The sequence below is a fragment of the Tauraco erythrolophus genome, chromosome 24, assembly GCF_009769465.1.
Source record: "Tauraco erythrolophus isolate bTauEry1 chromosome 24, bTauEry1.pri, whole genome shotgun sequence".
In the NCBI taxonomy this organism is placed as follows: Eukaryota; Metazoa; Chordata; class Aves; order Musophagiformes; family Musophagidae; genus Tauraco; species Tauraco erythrolophus.
The window spans coordinates 2,875,461-2,897,822 of NC_141488.1; the positions used below are offsets into that span (position 1 = coordinate 2,875,461).

At 43.8% G+C, this 22,362-nt stretch overlaps 1 protein-coding gene across 1 annotated transcript; it reads left to right on the forward strand.

The window, feature by feature from the left end:
* The first annotated feature begins 152 nt into the window (after nt 1–152).
* On the forward strand, nt 153–21,734 carry MATN1 (matrilin 1). Its single transcript, XM_009982813.2, has 8 exons — nt 153–240; nt 3,366–3,712; nt 11,892–12,114; nt 14,632–14,757; nt 15,037–15,450; nt 17,360–17,512; nt 20,052–20,132; nt 21,685–21,734. Exons 1-8 carry the CDS (start codon nt 153–155, stop codon nt 21,732–21,734), a joined length of 1,482 nt encoding a protein of 493 aa, XP_009981115.2.
* The last annotated feature ends 628 nt before the right edge of the window (nt 21,735–22,362 follow it).

The window sequence follows — 22,362 nt, forward strand, 5'->3', positions numbered from 1 at the left end:
TGCTCGTCCCTCTCCCCTCGGTGCCCCCCTCCCTGGCACTCCACACGTGTCGGGGGCTGGCCCCATGCCTCCCCGAGGAAGGGCAGGTTAATACCTCTGGGCCAAGGCTCTTGCTTGCCACTCTGCATCCAGCCTCCGGCTCCTCCTCAGCCATGGACGGGATTTTCTCTGCCTTGCTGCTCTCTTTGCTGCTTCTCCTCCAGAGCTATGGAGTTTGCGGGGCACCTCCGCAGCCGAGAGGTAAGTGGGGAGCTCAGCGGTGGGATGCACGGTGGAGGTCCTCTATCTTCTTTCCACCAGCCTGCTTCGGGGCTGGGAAGGAGATGAAGGAAAAAAGAAACACCCAACATCAGTCAGGGAAGCAAAGGAGCTTTGTCAAATATTTTCCCGAGGCAGAAAATCCTGGAGATGTGTTTGCTTCTGCCCGTTACGTTGCTTTAGAGAAATAGTGGGAGGTTTGTGCGCAGGCACGGCAAAGGTGGCAGCAGGTCAGCCTTAGCCCCCATTGTAGCAGCACCCTCAGGGCACTCTGCTTTTGGCTGGAGGAGGCCCAGGCAGGAGAAGGGATCTCCTCTGCCTTCCAAAACTTCTTCTCCTCTCCACAGCTCTGCAGAGGGCTGGTTTTGCCAAAATCTCAAAGAGGAGTTGGCCACACATCCCAAGCTCTGGTTAACCTCACCGAGCAGGAAGGTCTGGGTCAGGTTGCTGAGGATATGGCCTTTTCTAGGTTTTAATTCATCTGTTCTGGAGCAAAATTGTGCTCTGTTTGTCTTTCCAAGTGGGGTGTAGAGCAGCCAGATGGGAGATGAGTTGCCTGCTCTTTGCATGGTCTCTAACTCCTAGTCTGCAATTAGTGTCAGCAATTACCAAACACAAGGGGAAGGGCTGGAGGGTCTGGGAACAAGCAAGCATCTCTCCTCTGCCAGGGACAGGATGCTGCTGGGGGCTCCAGCCTGGCAGGAGAGGTGGCTAACGTAAAAATTACTGCTGGTTTTAAAAAATGCTTGAATAATCTTATGGTGATGCATAATGCATATACCTGGACAGACTGACAGTTGCAAAATAGGCGTGACAGTGACTGCAGCCTGAGCTGTTGCTTCTGAGGGGGAGTTTTCTGATATACTGACCCGTTTCTCCTTAGTAATTTGGAAAGGGAGAGTTATCTTTGTTGCAGAACCGCTAAGCAAAGTCAGGAAACTAAACAGACCAGTCATTCAACTCAGCCACGAGCAATCGTTACTTCTAAAATAAACATCTTTTAATCCTGAGTTACTAGGCAAGTTTCCTGCTCTCTTTACCAATATGGCAAAGATGCCCTAAGAGACATTTTCTGCCAAATCAGTGCATGAAGTTCAGCTATTCCTGAATGACTTCAAATGTGGACATTTTTAAAAATAGCAGAGGATTTTATTTCTGGTTTAATTCAACTTTAAAATAAACTATGCTGAGTCAAGATGTCACTCAGAGCAAGCGTGGCTGACTGTCACCTCCTGGAGATAACCGAGGCCTGTCCTGCAGACCCTGACGTGTGCACAGTGGCTGTGACCAGAGAAGCAGAAATCCCAAAGCTCCCAGCTGATATCTCTTCATTTCCCTGAAAGACACCTTGCTCTCACAAAAACAGATTAAAAATGTTATTTAGGGCAAAATCACAGAGCTTCCATGCAAAAAAGAAATTACACCTCAAAACTTGTATTGGTTTCAACTGTTCCTAGGGAAAAGAAAAAAACTTTTCTTCCTTGGTTTGTCACTAAAACCAGCTGTGATTCATTAACTACAGTGGCAAAGGGGAATCTGCGCCTTATTTCTGGATGAACTGGTTGCAAGGCTTTGAGCTTTTCTTTGTGCCTTCATTCCTCACCTGTAAAATGGGCATAACCAACTCCTGGTAAAGAGATTTGAACTACTATAGATGAACTGCCAGCTGAGTTTTTCCTTCCTCTGCAATGAATTATGGTGGTAAAGTGAAAGTAATCCATATGGGAAAAGGTTATATTATTGTATTTTAGTGGAAACTAGAGCATCTGACAAAGTAACCCCTACCTGCTTCCCTTCTGCACACAGCATCTTTTAGAGAGACCTCTCTCAGAGCCAGAAGCAAATTCAGCATTAGTGTCTCTCAGGAAACTAACCTGATTGTATTCTTTATGGATATATCACAGGGTATTTATTTTCATCTGTCTGAAAGACTGAAAGCTCCGTTAGATTTCACACCGAGGACTAGCTATAATATTTATGTCATAATTTGGAACAGATTTCTTGGCCCAAAAGCTCACATTTAAAAATCTGTCCGCAGAAATCTCCTTTATGATACAACCTACATCGTCCCTCTCTGCAGAAATCAAATATTAACAGAGCACTTGATGCCCCTATGGAGGCAGGTTAAATGATAGAAAAAAATTAAAAGAACAGAATGCTATAGATCTGGTGGGGAAAATGGGACAATTCATTTAGAAAATAATAAAAAATATCAGTCCTTTTTATGTTTTGCCAGAGTTGAAAATTAGGATAGAAACAGAAGGAAAATGAGAAATTTAAAAAAAAAATAAATATCACTCAGCTCTTTGCATGGCTAATGCTTCCTGTTTATGCCATTTGCTTTTTACAGTGGATATTCATGTCTTACTACGGAGTTGTAGAGATTAACTATGAATTACGTGGTCCTACATCTGTCTGTTGTGTTCCCCCTCACCAGCTCCCAGAAGTAGAACAGCGCTGCTCTTTGCTGTGTTACAGTACTTCATGATTAGTGCCACCAGCTGAAAAACACGAGGCTGGTTGACGTTCTGTTGCTTAGTTAGTCCAGGTATCTTGATTCAGAATGGATTCTGAACTGTTGAGTGTCATCCCTGCTTCTGTCCATGCATGACGAAGACAGAATCTTATTAATTAACATCCATGTGGATGGCTTATCCATGTCCGAAGTGCGTTAACTCCTTTTGAGACTTTGTTGGATGCAGAAGTGCACGCACAAGCTTCAGCTCACAGCTTTATTCCTCCCTCCGTGCTGCCATAAATGAAGTAAGTTTCATGCAGACATCAGCGACAGCCTGGGGTGCCAAGTGGGTAACTGGCTCCCACGAGTGCCGCGCCGGTATCTCGTCAGCTCGCTCCTGCAGAAGTACATGTTGTCAACCAGTAACTGTGCTTTTCTTACAGACGCTTTCCTATGAAGGAAAAAGAACATTTAGAAATATTAGGTTAAAGTGGTCTCACTAGGCTTCTCTGAGACAGGCAGAGAAAGGATTGGCTCTTGCAGGTCCTCTACCCTTAGGTGCCTGCTCTAAGAAGACCATCCTCTCCCTCTTAGTACACTTTTCTCTTATTTTTCTTTTATTTTTCTCCTCCTTCCTTATCCTTTCTAGGCACCCTGTGTAGAACCAAACCCACCGACTTGGTGTTCATCATCGACAGCTCTCGAAGCGTGCGCCCAGACGAGTTTGAGAAAGTCAAAGTCTTCATGTCCCGGGTGATCGAGGGGTTGGACGTGGGCCCCAACTCCACCCGGGTGGGCGTGATCAATTATGCCAGTGCTGTCAAGAACGAGTTCTCCCTCAAGACTTACCAAACCAAAGTGGGGCTCTTGCAAGCAGTCCGGAGGATAGAGCCGCTCTCCACTGGGACTATGACTGGCCTGGCGATCCAGTTTGCCATTAGCCGAGCTTTTAGTGACTCAGAAGGGGCCAGGGTGAGGTCTCCCAATTTTAATAAGGTAAGTAAATTATCTGTTTCTTGGATGGTCCTTCTTTCATGTGGCTCATCATGGAGTGGGTGGAAAAATCAGAGAAGGAGGAAAAGTGATTTTCTCTGCGCTTTGAGTGTGTGGGGACAAGTTGGAGTTAACTGACAAAGGTGGCAAACCTTTGGGAGGTGGAAACGTCCCAACTCCTCTTGAAAACAAAGCTCAACTTTCTTTTGGGCAGAGCTGGCCAAAAGTTGTCAGGGTAAATTTAATCCAGCTTCACTAGCTCTCCTCTCTGCCTGGAGTGTCTGTCCTTTGGCACATGGCTCCCTGCTTGGCTCTTGTATGCCTGCAGCAACACTCCATCATGAGATGATGGTCTCAGTCAGGTTTTCTCAGTGTGAACATGCTGGGATTAACAATGCTCATCTTCCCTAAAATATTTTAATAATAAATTAAATATTTATTAATATTTAATATTAATAAAGATGCTTCAGAATCCACCATAGTAAAAAGTGAGACAATCTTCTGAAAGTTTCCTTCAAAATGGCCCCTTTCAGCTGCAGATATAAAGCAAAGTGCTGTTCCAGTATCCTCTACTGCTCTTCCAGTTTTTCAGACGATGACTGATGGTGGTGTTTTCCATTCTGGGTATTCTCTTCAGGTACACAGACTTTATTGACCATGTGTAGAGTTAAGCTGCTCTTATACCACAGCCTTAAACGATAGTGGTTGCAATGGGCATCACTGCTCCTGACCACTATCATTTTCCCCTTCCAGGAAGCTCAGCCTTTAAAAAAATATTCCCCAAATACCTCGTTCACGCCTTTGGATTTGACCATGAATGTAACCAAACCTCAGCCCATTGACCATCATCAGGAAAACTCTCTTCTGAGCATGCAGAGAATGTATATTCTTGACAATACGTGTTTTAGCTGAACATCATGAGCACAGTTCCTGGGCCCTTGTGTCCTGTGCCAGCTCCACTGGCTCTCTGCTACGAGATCAGATCAGAAATTTAATAAAAGGTGTTAGCAAGCAGCTAGACCTTTCCACCAGCTGGACAAAAGCCCAGCTGTTGGAGTGAGGAAGCCTGGGATTTTCTCCTGATTACAACATTTTGGAACATCAGTCCCTTTCATTTCTCTCACTACTAGTAATGCTCTAGGGAAGGCAGAGCAGAATGTGGAAAAGATGCCCAGGTATGGCAAGTCAAAAATAATACTGGAAAGTGAAAAGCAGGCACTGGTAAAGATCTGCCATCTCCAAAAAGCAGCAACCAGAAGGCTCTGCTGATCTGGAATTCACAAGCTACGCCTAAAAATGAAGCTGTCATGTACAAGGATGATCTAATTAAAGTTGTGGATCCATAAACAACTTGTAATATGGATGAATTCTTCCTCATATAGTCTTTTATTGTGGGATTAAGAGCAGGGAAAATTCTCTGTATTCTTAGCCTAACTCTGGTTTGATGCAACAGGAAGAAAACCAAAAGTAATAACGGGAGAAAAATACAGTCCAGGAAACTTTCACTAAGTCTCATTGGCAATCAGCTACAGAAAGAGAATCTGATGAGCTCATCTGATGATGTGATCATCATCTGATGAGCCATGATGATCACATCATTACTCAAGCTTGGTGCAAAATCCGACACCCCAGCTCTTAAAGAGGAACTCCAAGACCTAATTGAAACGGGTTTTATTCAAAAGGAGTAACATTGGTTTTGTTTGTCAAATTCTTTGAGGTTCACTGAAAGAAATCATTGCAAAACTGCAAGGCATTATGAATATTATATTGTTAGCATTATTTTGGAGTAAAAAGCTTTAAAATCCTTTAGATGCAAGACTAATTGTTCTCATTCATTTGATTGAACTACTTCAAAGAGATTGAATGTGGACTCAGCCTTTAGCTCAAATCTGCTATTTTCTGGATATTCAAGCAATTGCCTTTTGCTGCCAAGGTGTGTTTTGCTTTTCCTCACTTTCCCAGCAGCAGTAAGTCTGTTGCAGGGCCACAGAAGAGGCAGCGACGATCCATGCTGTCTGCTCCCACAGCTCTCAGAAGGGCTTTGGAAAGGACTTATTTCTTGGAGAGCTCAGGGCTGCCCAGTTTCTCCACGGATGAGTTCACTGAAGAGCTATTTCGGATATTGCATGGGAAAGAGATGTTTCCTCCAGTGGAACTGCTCCAAGGGAGCTTAGTGGGAAGGCAATAGGTCTCCAGCAGAGTCCTCTTGCCATCCCAGCCTGGCCAGACACCCTGCTCTGGAAAAACAAGAGCAAAGCAGAAGTTGCAAGTTTCCTCTAAGCAGGATCATCCACGGCTACACACAAACAGTGACTTTCTGTCTAGAAGAAAAAAAAATGGGAAATGTTTGGTTTGGTTGAGTATTGTTTAGCACAAAACCAGATAGCTGAACTGAAACTAAAAAAAAAAAAAAAAAGAAAGAAAAAAGAAAAACAAGAAAAAAAAGAAAAAATTAAAAAAGAAAAAAGAAAAAAGAAAAAAGGAAAAAGGAAAAAGAAAAAAGAAAAAAGAAAAAAAAAGAAAAAAGAAAAAAGAAAAAAGAAAAAAGAAAAAAGAAAAAAGAAAAAAAGAAAAAAGAAAAAGAAAAAAGAAAAAAGAAAAAAGAAAAAAGAAAAAAAAGAAAAAGAATTATCTGAATGATAATATCTGTTTCTGCTTTTCAGAAATTTTACTCTGACTGAAGTGTAAAAATTGTTTAATAAGAAGAAAGAAACATTTTTGCCTTCCACACAAAAAAATTCCAGCAGTTTGAATGCCATACCACAGAAACATTTCAGTTCTTAAAAGTTATTTCTCATTTCATTCCATGAATTGTTCTTCCAATGTCCAGTGTCTAAACAAGACAAGCTCCAAAGAGGAGAGAGGTTCAGATGTCCTCATCCTGTGTCCTATGGTGTCAGCAGTAGCTGCCCACTGTGCAACAGCAAACGTGGTAGCAATCAAGGAGGTGGATGTTGCCCCTTTCCTTGGAGATGGCCAGCTCTCTCCTGGGGAATGGTTATAGCATTCATTTCCGTATCTCATGCCGTCAGACTTCCATTCAAAGCTGCTGAGCACCTCTACAGACAGATAAGGGTGCAAGAAGGGTGCCAACCTGTACACAAAGGTTTCCTTCCAAAAGCCGGGAGCTGTTGCGTAGCCACACACTAGCAGAAATCACAGACAGTTGATAATTTGCCATTAAGTGGGACCTGACAACTCAAGATAGAAAAACATCACTGGAGTAGAGCTCTTCCCCAGGCTCCATCCTCTCCACCCTCATCCATACAGAAGATTTACTTGTAGGGAAAAACTGTCAGGGGCACCAACGTGGCTGAAGCTGTTCTTCTCTTTTCGACATTTGTCCTGTGAGCAAAGGAGGGTGGCAGAGGAACAGCAAAGGGTGTTAAGACTATTCCATGTATCTGCCATCTTCCACTTAAGGAGCTCATTGCTGCAAGAGTAGTTCCAGTGCCATCCGTGGCACCAGTGATCCCACACCAAGCACAACCCTGACACAGTTCCAGCAGCACCCGCAGAGCCCTCAGATCTCTGAGTTGGGCTGATATCCTCACCCCATTGATGGAGGAAATCAAGAAACAGGAAACCTATGGCCAGTCATTGCACCTAGAATGGTACCCAGGTTATGAATGAAGGATCCCAAAGGAGGGGTCTGATTTCCAGTCATGTTGTGTGAAGGCAGCTCCCGTTGATCTCACTGGTTTTTTTATTACCTTTCAAACAGAACGAATAATGGGATCTTTTTAGTCCAATTTTCCTCTAGGGCCAGTACCCAATCCATTCACAACCCTCAGACATCTCATCATATTTTTTCATTTTCTCTTGTCTTTATCAAATTCCCCAATGCCTATTTTAAGACAAGATGACCATGTTTAGGTCAGGACTGGGACACAGTCCTGACTTATACAATCCTATTAAAATACTTTCAGTATTAGTCTCTATTCTTTTCCTTAATACAGCCTGACACCTTACATGAAGCGTTGACCATTACTGTAGATTGAAGGGACATCTTCACTGAGCTGTCTGTGAAAATGTCTGGATCTTTATCTAACTAATCTCTTCCATACCATTTAAGTAACCCCTTTCCTTGTGCACTCTTTTCCTGCTCTTGTCTACTCTGCAGCTGGGCTGCCAGACAACTCACCCAACATGCTCTTGCAGTCCTTGTGGTTTCCTGTCGTCTCAGTGTATGTAAGAGCTGCTATGCCCTGTTAATACAGCAAACAAGCCTTCAGCTTGAATATCCAAACACTTCAAAAGAAAATAAAATTTATTTAGTGACTTACTGCAGTATCATAGATAGCTAAAGCACCAATGTTTCTGTGGACAGTGGTACAAAGATCTCTGAAGTTGCTTTGTTTCCCTGAAACCTTTTTTCATGGACATCTGAAAAAGGAGAATAATAGTAGCGATCTTTTTAAGGATTTATCTTATGCATTAAAAAAAAAAAAAAAAGAAAAGAAAAGAAAAGTAAATCACCACAGGCTTATACTTCTTTCCTTCCACTTTGCATCTGGTGAAAGAAACAGAATCACAGAAAGGTTGAGAGTGGAAGAGTCCTCTGAAGGTCATATTGACCAACCCCCCCAGCTAAAGCAGGGCCACCTAGAGCTGATTGCCCAGGACCACGTCTAGATGGCTTTTGAGTACCTCCAAGGTGGGAGACACCCATTTGTGTTCTCCGATTTGCTTTTTTTTTTCCATGATGCCTTGAAGTCCAGAAAACTTTTCCCTTCTGTGACCCTCATGCTGCTCATAGTGGTCCCGTCATCTGCCTGGGAGGATGAATAGATCACGTAGTGATTTAGGGAGATGAAGCTTCCAGAAACATTGGACACGGTCCTTGCTCCTTCACACAGCAGAAGTACAGCGAGACTTCTTGTGAAAATCTGTGCTATGATTGTCAACCACGTGGGACATTGGTCAAAACATCACAAGATCATTTGGTCTTGCTGTGCTCTGTGCAGCAAATGTCACCCCAGGACAGGGAAAAGCACTATTTATTTCTGTAGGAGCTCAGAGTAAAGTCTGTTTATAGCTTTATAAAAAACTACAGGGGTGCCCAATTACTTTTATCTTTCTTTAGGAGGAACAACAAATAGATTGTCAAATTGCTGAGAAAATCAAGGGCTTATTCAACTTTCTGCCCAATTCCCCTTTCAGTGCTGCAGCAACATCCACGTCACACACTGCATAATGAGACATAACTACCTCGTTAGCTGCTGGGTTGCCTACACATGGCAACCCTGAAATAGGAATACCTAGGGATGCCCCTGAATCCTCCAGTGTCTGAGTTAACGGAGAATAAATTGTGTCATGAGGGGATTTCTATATGACAGAAGTAACACAAGTAAGATCCAGAAAGTTAGGAATTCGCAGGAAAATGAAAAGTGGTGGTTAAAATTAGTTTTGACCTTGAAAAGCAAAAGTTTCTGAATTTCCTTAGGGCAAAACTGGAGATCCCGTTCAGCTATTTAAGACAGCGAAAGCATTCACCCTTTCTTAATTCTTCTAACATGGCTACCTGCTGAGTCCAGCACAAGCCCTTCCCTGCAGAGCAGTGTCAGCCTCTCCAGGACGTAGCAGTGCCACCTTTCCTCCAAACTATCTCCTGCTCTTTACCAAACAAGGCACATACCAGGGCTCTCATCTCTTTTAAATGAGACAAGGTCATAGCACAGAGAATTACAGAGATTCTGCGACTGCAAATAATTTGGAGGTAGGTTTAAGGAAAAAAAAAAAAAGCATGTTGGTCTTTTTTCATGCTGGAACTCACTGCCTCAGAGTAGGGAGGGCGAATGTCTAGAAGGGGAATCCTAGGAAAAAAATCAGAATTTCCTGGTTATCAAGATAACTACATAAGATATCAAGATCACTTTATACTTCTTCTATTTCTTATACTTTTTCTGTAAGCACCTGGTCCTGGTCACAGCCACAGACAGGCTCCCTGGCTGGTTGGTGCTTGGTCTGACTTACTGTTACGTTCATTTTAGCCATGATTAATTCCCGACGCCTGATCCAGACTCTTCGTACCTCCGAGTTTTGTTCTCTCCAAAAGTAGGTCAGAAGCAACATGAATTCAGAGTGCTCTATAGTAGATTTTCACACAGATCCATTATGAGGATCTTTCCCATCAGATCCAGATGTGGATGCTGCTACCAGCCGCCACCTGGGTCATATCTGAGGCTCAGACCTATGTGAAGATGCCAGCCTGGCTGTAAAGAACCAAAGGAACTGATTAAACCTGGAGAATCACTTTATTCAGACAGAGAAACATCAGGAGGATGTGCAACACCTCCATCCTGTGACAAACACCGAGAGAAGGATACACAGCTACCGACACAAACCTGTTCATGGGGTGGTGTTTCTCGCCGAAGCTGCTTGATAAGACATCTTGTTTCCTGACAGGTTGGCTTCTGGTAAGCGCAGCCCCATGTCAGAGCTGCTGGGTGCCTGCAGAAAGCAGAGCTGCTTAGGCTGCTGCTGAGCAGCTGAGTCGAGGGCTCTCTCTCCTGGCAGAAATCACGATTGCATGGCTAGCTCTGCACCTTGGCTGCTGGTCCAGGAACAACCTGAGTGCTCCTTTTGGTCGATCTTTGATTTTCACGTTCATTCTCCTTCACAAAACACACAGACACCTGCTACAGGTGACACTTTTCCTTATGCTGGCCATGAGTCGAAGAGAAATACTTGCTTTTCTTTTTTTCCCCTTGGAAGCAGCCAGTTACAGAATTCTGATGCCACCAGAAATTTTTCATTTTGTAGCCCTTAGCAAGTGCAGATAAACACCTGAACTTACAGACCTTCACCAGGTTGAAAATCTCTACATTTTTCCAGGTTCACTCATCTTTTGCATAGGAGGAAAACTCTGAATGAGGCAGCAGACTGCTTTAGTATTTTAATATTATTTTGAAGCAGATGACTGCAGCATTCAGCCACCCCTTGGCTGAAGGGTGGGCAGATGGGGAAAGAGCCACTTATCTGCATGGCCAAGGCCCCTTGGATGCTTGGGGCAGGGAACTCTGCCCCCCTCCTTACCCGAGAAGACTTTTCTTCTGCCTGAGGATGTAAAACAGCCACCGCCCTGTCCTAACTGAGCAGCTGGTGGGTCTGATCTTATCTTCAGAAAGATGGAGCCATATGTGGCATAGAGGAGAATAGCAAACTCTGCCTTAATGACCAGACGATAGCTCATTCAAACTCACGGGTGCTGCCAGATAGATTTTTTCCTGCCTTTTTCATGTGATGTTTCTTTGCTTTCTGTATTACAGTGACGTGGAGTTTTTTTTCTGCTTAGCAGCTCACCTGCCCCTGCTGATCATATTTCTCCATACTGCATTACATTCCAATCATTTTCTTTGGAGTTGACAGTGGTGTCACAATAAAACAGTTGTAAAGAAAAGTGGCAGGAGCAGACGAATTGGCAAAGAACAAAAATGAAGGTTTTGTGACAATGCCACTTATCAGAAGAAAAATAAAGAGGAAAATGGACAATCTAGGAACAGGAGCAGGAGCCTTGAAGGCTTTCCACCGGTTCAGGGCTCCATCTAATCCAGAGTGAAATCCAGTTCCCACTTAAACCAGCTGTCATTTTAATACTCATGTTAGTAGGGGCAGGATTTCATCTCTGCTATTTATTGTGGAACAGGGAATCAGAAATCATGGCAGGCACTGATAGACACTGTGACCTCAGGCAGATCTCTTCCCCTCTCTCTGCTTCAACTTCTCCATCTATAAAATGGGAGAAAGTCTTCATCTCGTGATGTTACCATGACATTTCTGGAGATTCTTTGAAGTCCCAAACTGAGTTAGAGTTGTCCTTAGTGTCAGCTGGGGGTTCATAAAGATAGTTAGAGTTTGGCTTGAGCAATAGTTTGCGTATGAAGAACGTAACCTTTACTTTGGTTTCCTTAGAGGTGAGATGCACCAGTTGTCCCTTAATTAAATCAGTCAGGTCCCTGGCAGTTTAACCTTTCCAGCTCAGAAAGAAACAAACCCCACATAAAAGACTGGCTTGTGTGATCTCAGGAAGAACAGGAATAGTTGGAGGAGGGGGTGCATTTCCCTTTTCTTTAATTTTAGAAATGTGAAACCTTCTTTTCTAACCTCTCCTTTTCCACAAGCAATAGTGATATTAACGCCCATCCAAGCACACACCTTGCCTCTGCCCTCCTCTGCCTAGGTGGCGATCGTTGTGACCGATGGACGTCCCCAGGACGGAGTGCAGGATGTGTCGGCCAGGGCCAGAGCAGCTGGCATCGAGATCTTTGCCATCGGGGTGGGCCGGGTGGACATGCACACCCTGCGGCAAATTGCTAGCCAGCCCCTGGATGATCATGTGGACTATGTGGAAAGCTACAGTGTTATAGAGAAGCTCACCCACAAGTTTCAAGAAGCTTTCTGTGGTAAGTCCTTGCTGCAGCCCTGGGTTCCTAGCCAAGAGGTACAAGTGGCTGCCAGCAAGCTTTTCATATGGAAGTTGTATGTGTGATCATCCTTCATCCATCTGCTTCCTGTTCCAAGGACTTGGGTCTGCAGGAGCACGAGGCAGTATGGAAGACAGATGCTCTTTGAAGTTGCCTTTCAAGAATTTCAGGTTTTAGTTAAAGAAGTCTCCAGACTTGATTGACACAGAAAAGTTTGTAAACATGACCCACGTACTCCTTGAGGCATTGAAAAAGAACCTGGGAAACATCGTCTTTATATAGCTAAAATCATTGTCATGAAGGTTAAGCCTATCTGGGCAGTCCTGAGAATCTGGCTTGTAATTTCCCCTACCAGTATTGTCTTCTGAATTCCCAGTTGAGAAAGGGCTGGTTTCGCTTCCCTGCTAGAGACCAAACTGCCTTTGCCTGATTATGTTGTTTTTCCAGCCTTGTGAGGCAGGAAACTCTCCTGGCTGGTGCAGTATCTGGCCCCTTTCTGCACGGCGTATAAAAAGAGCCTGAGTATCCTACAGACACGTATTCACTCCTACATGAACCGGTGAATGGAGCGAGAAAGCTTTGTTACTTCCAAACACCCCCACACGACTGCAGGAGGTGGTCTATAAATACCCATTTCACGTGTTGGCAAGAGAGGCCGGGGGGTTTACACGCCCACCCCGTCGAAGCACGGACGCCTGGTAGGGCTTTTTGAGCGGTGCCATACACCGCGGTGCCTACGGCAAAGGCGCCGTGAACATGTACACACGGACGGACCTGGGGAACTCGCCAGGACCGATTTCTTCAAGAGGTGTAAAATTCCATGATCCAACTTTCAGGCTGAAAAGGATGGCGGTGAGCAGCTTTTGTTAAGGAAAATTTCCTCCTCTGTAGGAAGGACAAAAATTTTGAATATAAAGTGAGTCATGTATTATAATCAGGTGTCACTGCACCAGAAGCTCGTGAAAGAGGAGAACAAATAATTCATACTAAAGGGGAGATGAAGACAAAACTCGAGAAGGTGGAATCCAGGCCATGAATATTTGTGGGAGTTTGTGTTGGCTGCCCTGGAGTCAGGAGTCAGCCAGAGTCGGAGAGGCCTGTCGATGTGTTTTGAAGTTCTGGCACTGGTGTCATTCAAAAAGAGAGAGAAAAAAATCCTTTTTGTGTCTTGGTTTTTAAATTTGCAATATGCAGATGACGACGTTGTCCCCATGGTAAAACCCCTCAGAGGTGCATCTAAGGGAAGCTCTGCACTAAGGATTATTATAGCTAGTGGAGAACAGCACCACATTAACTGCCAAGTGGGCTGTTATCGTGCTATGCAAGCAGCTGCACAAAACCGTCCTTGGAGATCTCCCCAAACACCACCTGCTATTGCAGAGCACGGTTTGTGAGTACTGACAGCAGGAAGAACTGTGCAACACTGTCCAAGCCATTTCCCATGATCCTCAAAAAACACATGGGAAAAAGGGAGACTTTGGCCATCCAGCCAATAGTTAGACTTAATAAGATCTCTGTAGGCTGCAGAGATCTCAACCAGAGAGCCCAGTGTTACAGCCATCTGCATGGTTAGTAATATTCCTAATTATATGAGCTACATATCTGCTGGAAAGATCTACCAGTGCTGGCACGAAATGCATACATGTGAATTGGGAAGTCCAGAAGAAGTACAAAACGCATGCGGAGCAGAACACAAATAACTTGAAATAATGAACAGAAGCCCCTTGACTTTGAAAGACTTTGCACCACCTCCCATCATTATGATAGAACCAGAAACGTTCAGGTTTCTGCACAGATTTCCCTGGTATTTGTGAACTAATGGCTTCAACCGGATCTGTTTACGTTTGAGTTTGTTTTCCATCATCATTGCTGTAGCTGTGACGGTGGTGTCAGTCACTGAATGCTGCTGGCTCAGACTGCTGCAATTCAGCTTCTGTTTGCTCAGCGTCTCGGGAGTCGGATCCAGGTTAAGATCAGCAGGCAGAAATGTTTGTAGAGAGCGAATCTGAAAGCTGCGCATGTGAGGGTGGCTCTGAAGTGAATTCCAAGTATGTTTGGACATGAATCCCATCCAGAAAAGACAACTGTACACAAGGCTGAACTCACTAATCATAATTGTACCACATAGCTGGAAAACAATGGGTGTTGGCCAGCCCAGATGGTAGGTTGGAAATCAAATCTCAAGCAGTAGCTTTGGAGAGTGAAGTATATTGTGACATACTCAACAAACAGATGGTTTTTGCCCTCAACGTGGAGACTATTTCTAGTCCTGGCTGTGCCTTGGCGTCAGGAGACTTGTGAAAATTTCTCCTTGCCTTTCATATCTCAGCCACTGTCCAAGAGTAACGAGCTCTGCTGCTTTGTCTTGCTGCAGAGCAGACTTCGTTATCGCTGAGCGTATGGGACAAATATCACGCCTTGTGCGTGGGCCGAGGAGGCTCTGGGCTGACAAGCCTTGGTACGGGCTCTGGTTTTAATCTGCACCTTTGCTTGCAGTGGTGTCAGACCTGTGTGCCACTGGAGACCACGACTGTGAGCAGATCTGTATCAGCACCCCGGGAGCGTACAAGTGTGCTTGTAAAGAGGGCTTCACGCTGAACAGTGATGGGAAGACCTGCAGCGGTAAGTAATGATTTTCATTTGCGCCGAGCCGAGCTGTGATCTGCAGTGGTGTGGTGGGGATAGGACTGGGACAGGGTAAACGTGTTCTGTGCAGAAAGGAAGCCGTGCACTTACAACCAAGAAACGTCTTGAAAACATCAGTGCAAACCGTTGTTGAGTTTTGATTGATTAAACCTGTTTCATTAGCGATAAAATGACACTAGGGTTATATTTTCCTACATAATTAACTGAGGTCTTAGTTGTTGTCTTCTTTTGCCCTCTTCTCGTATTTTGCTTCAGCTTGCAGTGGTGGGTCAGGATCTGCTCTGGATCTCGTTTTCCTGATCGATGGCTCTAAGAGTGTGCGGCCTGAGAACTTTGAGCTGGTGAAGAAATTCATCAACCAAATTGTGGACTCGCTGGAGGTGTCAGACAAACAGGCCCAAGTTGGCCTGGTCCAGTACTCCAGCTCTGTCAGGCAGGAGTTTCCACTGGGGCAGTTCAAGAACAAGAAGGACATCAAAGCAGCAGTCAAGAAAATGTCCTACATGGAGAAAGGAACAATGACAGGCCAGGCTCTGAAGTACCTCATTGACAGTTCCTTTTCCATCATCAATGGAGCTAGGCCGGGGGTCCCCAAGGTGGGCATAGTCTTCACTGATGGACGGTCACAAGATTACATCACTGATGCTGCTAAGAAAGCCAAGGACTTAGGTAGGTCTCCTGAATGCTCAGTGGCTTGCTTCTCCCTTGGACCAGGTACTGCATCTAGTATCAACCTAGGTATGACTCTTTCCCTGGAGATGTCTCTTACTTAGGATAGAAACAGCTTACCATAGAGTGACTTTGTCAAGATGTTGCCTGACTATCCTTGCACACTCATAAAGAACTTGGAGCAACTCTGACTGAGGTTCAGGCAAATCTCGGTTTGCCAGCAGCTGGTTTTTGTTCCCACAGCCCCTCTGTGTCTCTGATCTAAGTCTGCTGAGGTCTCTGCTGGGCAGGATGGAGTTTCACGCATTTGGTATGGGATGCACACTAGACTAGCATGCTTCACGCAGATGTGAAGGAAGCTGCAGGGAGAAGCTGAGGATTTGTCTGATGTTGGCAATGAAAGTCAGGTCAGCATCAGTGGCATTCACGGTGAGGTGAAGACGGCCATCAGAGAGCCCCCTGGAGAATAACGGGAGTCGTAGGGCCAAGTGCGGCTTGGCTGTATCAGCCTTAAGGCCTCGAAAAGAAAAAGAAGAAATAAAACAACAAAAAAAAGCAGAAACACAGATTAAGAGAGTTACTGTGGGCTCCCTGTCCAAATCCCAGACACTCGAGTAAGAAACTTTCTTCAGCTTCTACTGGAATATTAAAAGTGCACGATGGCTATATACCGATATATGTATGTGTCGAAACACCGTGAAGTATAAATATCTTGAGATCTGCCCCTTCGCTGACCTGCTGAACAAGTTCCCAGTCTCCTGACATCTCTGTGTTAAGCGAATGCAGCCCATGTGAACATGCTCATGAATTGCTAAATCCTTCCCTTCCTTCTAACTTCCATCTCGACCACTAGATGGGACTAAGGCCCAGCAGATGATCATGAAGGTCAGGAACGAGCTCATGAAAGCTGATGTTTACAAAGCGAGTTGACATGTTATGTGGATGTTCAGCTCTTATAAAACAAAAGGTCTTTATAAACAGCATCTACAGAATTTACTCCCCTGTGACGATAAAGCTTTACACCTTGTTTCTTCCCCCTCTCTTGTCCCTACACAGAAATCTCCAACATCAGCTGATAAGTGATTTCAGTGGGATAAATAACAAGATGTTTATAACCAGACTCCAAACATGTTGCTGGAGTTGAACTTCGGGAAAAAAAAAAAAAAGAATACATCCGGAGGTAGAAAGACAAGGCAAAAAGGGGAGGAGGGGAGAGCATTACCAGTCTCTAGACATGGGCAGGTAGAGACAAATATTTCAAAACAGGGGTTAACTGGTGTCACCATTCAAGTCAGTGGGAAAACTGCAATGCAGTTCAATAGAAAGGGATTTAAGCCAGAGGTGGCCAATCAATCTCTTGGCATTGAAGCGTAGCACCTGGACGTGTTCCTAACTCACAGTGTGGGTTGTTCTTGACAGACTATATGAGTTGCAATTTTAGAGAGAGATTCAGCTACAATTTTGCTGAACCACAGGTCTCCATTGCACAGGAGACTTTGCCACTACATAGGTTGATTAATGGTGGCTCTGGGCTATTTCAAAAACTTCCATTGTTTCCTTTTGCTGTATTATCACTTCCCTATTAGTTGGATGCATGATCCTGTCAAGGTGTTATGATCATCTGTTCTTTCTTGTATCTCCAAAACATTGTTCTTGTGGTGACAGCGGTCATTATCTGAATAACTCTAGTATGACTTTGTCTGCAAAAAATATTTTGGAACCCTGGTTGACCGGGTTGTAATAAATCTATAATAGTAGAGGGTAAAGGGGTTAATTTCCCAGTTAGTATCTGCAGAGCTGTATGGAGATCATGGTCCAGAAGGTAAGGATGTACAAACTGACAGGGGTTGGGACTAGAGCAGCAAGATGCTCCGTGGCTGTCCAACTGACAGGCTCCCATTGCTCACAGGGTTTAGGATGTTTGCTGTGGGAGTTGGCAACGCAGTTGAGGATGAGCTGAGGGAAATTGCTTCAGAACCAGTAGCTGAGCACTACTTCTACACAGCTGACTTCAGAACCATTAGCAAGATCGGGAAAAAGCTGCAAATGAAAATCTGCATTGGTAAGAGTTGGGGATTGGGGAGAGGGGGGATTTAGTCACAGAATTTGAAGGATGGAATCAGAAGGACAAAAATATCTCTTCAAATGGATGTTACAAACAGCTCTCTCTTCTCACTGTGTCAAGTTTGCAGGATTCTTGGAAGGATCATGAGACGTCAATGTATTGGGTGGTTACCTGAACCACAGCCACCCTTACGCCTCATCTATCTCCCCTCTCTGTCTTCTCCTTCCCTTTTCCTCCACCCTTCTCCCCTTTTCTCTCCCTTCCTCTTTAGTAACGACGAATTCGTGCTGTGCCAGGTCCTGAGAATAGCCAGAAGTGACATGAGAAAAGAAGAGTTGCTCTTAAAAGAGAAGCTAAGGGTTGATTTATTTGGCTGAATATGAAAATCATCACAAAACTGGACATTTGAGTTGAGGCTCGCCAACCACTGGCTGCTCTTACAGTCAAATATGCGCTACAAGGGTGATGCGTTTCAAGTTAAAATTAGCATCTCGTATCTTCCACATGGCTCACAGGTGTCTAAATTTGGGCAACATGAAGGCCAAGTTGCCCAGGTTTGGATAGCCTAGTGAAGCAAAGGCTGAGAGGAATAACTGGGACACAGATATGACAAGAGAAGGTAAAAAATAACATAAAAGTTAAAGAATATTGACCTGTAAATAATCTGAATCTAAAAATTATTTTAAAAAAAAGAACTACCACAGTTATTTTGGATTTTTATTTTGAAGGAATCATATGCCTCCTATGAAATACTGGCCCTTTGCAATGCATCTGCTTGATCAGGCAGATCATAGTGAATCCCAAACAGTCAAGCTTCATTTAAGACATTGAATACCTTGCAGCACTTCTGAGAGCTACACTGCCAGGCTCGTCAGGAACCTGGCACTCTCTTGTCGAGCCCAGGTGCTCAGGCTCCTTTATCCTGCTAGACACGTTTTCTTCCAGTTCCCAGCAAGACATATTGCACACAGCTCTGATGAGGAACATTTAGTTCCCAAGAGAGCTCTGCCAAGCTCAGCTCTACTTTCCACGAGTGTGTAGACCTGCTCGAGTGCCCCACGGCCCCATGCGATGCAGAGATCCCCACTGCTCTCATGGCATCAGAGATGCTCTACAGCATCAACTGGATCAAATAATACACATTACCAAATGTTAACCTCCCTTTTCCCTTTCTTTGCAATTTCTAATGTTGTGATTTGTGCCAAAATCAAGAGATACCCATGTAAACATTAGTGGGTTAGCAGTAGGCGACTCATCTGTTTTTCTCCCTGAGTGTATATTAGAGAGAAAAAGTACTCGTGAAGTTGGAGGCCTTGCCTCAGAAAAAACAGATTCCGTTCCTTGCTTCACTGCAGATGTCCTGGGTCAAGCTGGGCAAGTGCCCTCTTTGCTAGATCCCTAAAGATGGGACCCTTCTTTCCTCCCAGGAAGTCTGAGAGGGACAGCACCCTCGAGAGTCCTGTGTCTACAGAGCTCGGTAGCCGGGCTTGCAATAGAGACTCTCTTTGCCATGGCTACTTTAAAAAACAAGAGGCGATCCAAGAACAAGATGATGGGAGCTGTACGAAAACCTCCAACATATTGCATTAAAATATTTTTTTAGAAAGAAAATACATTTAGACTTCAGCATTCAAAAAAAAAAAAATTTTGGTAAAACTACTTGTTTGCAAAAAAAAAATCAATTTTGGTAAATATCTTAACCTTTGAGTTTTAAAAAAAAAAAAAAGAAAGGGAAGGAAATCTTTGTATTTGTTTGATTTTCAGTGCCAGCTTGTATTTATCAACAGATGGCTAGATATATCTTAATATCCAGCTTTAGTTTACTCACGACTGGTTTAAACCTGTTGTATTTTTGTAGAAGTGATGTCCTTTCCCTTAAAAAGTCCGTCTCCTATTTTCTCCTTCCATTCGCTCCGCAGTTGAGCTGACTCAGTGTGGTCTTGTAAACATCTTTCTTTATCCAGCCTTCTCACTCCTATCCCAGTTTTAGTTAATTTTTCTTGAAGAACACGTAGAAATTATTGACACGGATTAGCAAACTGATCAATGCACATTGCTTCTTCTTCTCAAGAAATGGAGTGCTGAAGCAAAGCTCAAACAAGTCTGGACTCTCAGATGGTAAATAGTGCCTCCAATTTTTATTTCACAAAATAAGGGTACGGCCCATCATGGTGACGTTATTGGGGAGAAAATTGGCAGAGATTATTTTGAGCACTGAATTTGGTCAGATTCGAATTTATAGGGTGAACTTTAAACATCAGTAGTAGAACTCAGTGAGTTTTCAGGGAACTTGGAAATGCAGGAAATTCATCTTTTGCAGAGAGCCTGGCAAAAACAAGAAAACCTGAGATTCTCTAGTCATCTGAGGTTAAAGCCAGAAGTGATCAGTCAGAAAATCAGAAGGAATTACATTTTTATTCCCTTCATATTTGTGATAAAGAAAATAAGAATTGCTTTGTTTCACTTGTCTCAGTGATTTTGATTTAATCCTTCTTTTGTGCTGCTTAACTTGTGTTCTTGATATTCTGACCCACAGAGGAAGATCCATGTGAATGTAAATCTATTGTGAAGTTCCAGACAAAAGTAGAAGACCTCATAAACTCGTTGCAGAGGAAATATATCCTTTGGAAGCTGTCTTTGTTTAGAACTCAGTGGGTTGGGTTGTGCTTTCTGGAGGGACCGCTGGGGAATGTCTACACGTGGCAGGAGGAGGTTGGGTAGATGTTCAGGAAGCTGAGAAAAAAGACACTTGAGTTGTGAATGCGTATGACAAGAAGGGTCCTTGCACCAGAGTGCATAGCTACTGGTCTGACACAGAATAAACAGAAGAAAAACAATAGAGCCAATGTAGAATATGTCAAACCATTGCAACACAGCAATGAGGTGTAGGCACCAAGATCTAGGTTAGCTTTCAGAAATAAGCTTAAATGAGCCAACACAAGCGTGGAAGCATGGTTCATGCATGAGACGATGCTGCTACCTCTGCAAGCTGTGAAGCAGGCCAGAATGTGAGGGCTGTGAGCAGCAGTGGTTAACACTGGACTGTGAGCAGATGAAACCACTGGTGCACGCATGCAGCAGATTCGCTCAGTCAGTAAAGCTCCATGGATGGGATTGTTTTTATCTGACGGTAAACGTCCACAACGCAAACCTCACATAGTTGGCTCCTAAATTCATCCATAGCACTGGAAGGAAAGAGGGTCTTCTGCAGCAAACCACCTCTGACTGTATCGTTGGTGGTCTGGATAAAGTGAGATGGATAGGACCAGTAGTCAGAAGGGTAGATCCAATTTCTCCCAGCTGGCTAAACCTCCGTTGTGAGACTAATGTAATGTAACAGCTTACTGCAAATATCTCCAGTGAGGTGAGGTGGATCTCACCCGAACTGAGTTTGTGGGATAACATTCTGCCATGCTGGACCCTGTCATGTTGCACAAAACCCATGAATAAGTGGTTGAAAGAAAAACAAGAAAAAGAAAAAAAGATGTGAATAAGATTCAGACTTCACAGGGGGAGAGAAATTAGTGAAACCTTGGGGTGGTTCACACAGGGCTAGGGAGATTTTTCATTCCTGAGAATAAGGAGAGAATTTTAAAAGCAATTTTCAAATTTATTCACACATTTCTGTGCTTTGCTATGTCCATTGCACAGTATATTTTCTACTCTTTAACTTGAATTGAATGAAATCCACGACTTGTTATGCAAAAGGTCAGAGTAAATCAGTAGTTCTCACTCAGTGGGTTGCTGCTCCCAGGCACATCATGAAAAGCAATTAGTGAAAAGAGCAGAAAATTGCGACACACTAGATAGCTCTAAGAAAAGCACTCCGCTCCACTCTCCACGCAACCAAAACTGCTCAAGGTCAGGAATTCCCTGTCAGCCGCTCAAAACACACTCCAATCATTCTTACATTTTCTACTCTTCTTTTCATAGCAAATTGATAGGTGCACCTGAGCATGCGTGCATGCCTGAACATTTTCTACCTTCAGTAAAAGTTCATCAACCTGAACAATTCTGGAAACACCAGAGTAGATGATGACAGCATTCTTCTGCTATCTGCTCCCAGCAAGGCAGCTCCATCCGTTGTCTCTTCTGCAAGCCAGGAGAGAACTTGAGCAATGAATCACTAATGTGCACTGTCATTTTTTTTCTCCTTAACTCTTGCTCACTGGAAGCCGTGGCAAAAAGGATCGAAGCCCTGGAGAACAAGATCATCTAAGATCCCGAAATAATATTATTTCCCTCCTTCCTAATGTAACAAAACTAGAACTCCTTCACCTGTAACAGAGGGCAGCTCAGCCACAGTACTTTGGCCAGCTTGTATTTTTTAAGAGAGTCTAGTCTACCTGCATTTGTTTAAAAGGGAAGAAGTGTAACAGTAGAGCAGACATTGTAGAACGGGCAGAGCACTGTGTGTGACTGAGAGCTAGACCATGCTAATGTTTGTTGCATCGTATAGAGTGCATATATTAAAAAAACATGGAAAGATTTGTTTTTGATTTAAAGCTTAATATATATATGTGTTAATAAGTACTTGATTATGAGTTCTGTGAATCCTCGCTGTGTTCTTCTGCATCTTTTGTTTCTATGCATGAGATAATTTAATTTAAAAGTCAAAGTGGCTTAAAATCAACTCGGACGCTGAGTGTGAAACGTCAAAGCCGCTGATCAGCTTCTTATTGTAAGCACGACACATTTGTCAGTAAGTAGGTGCAATACAGCAACGGTCTCTGAGCGTGCGTTGCACACAAGATAGGACAGGATGCTGCTGCTGGTTGGGTTTATCCAGCTGCGGTACAATATGAAAGGATCAAAAGCTCAGCTTTCCTGGCCAGCAAATGCTCCCA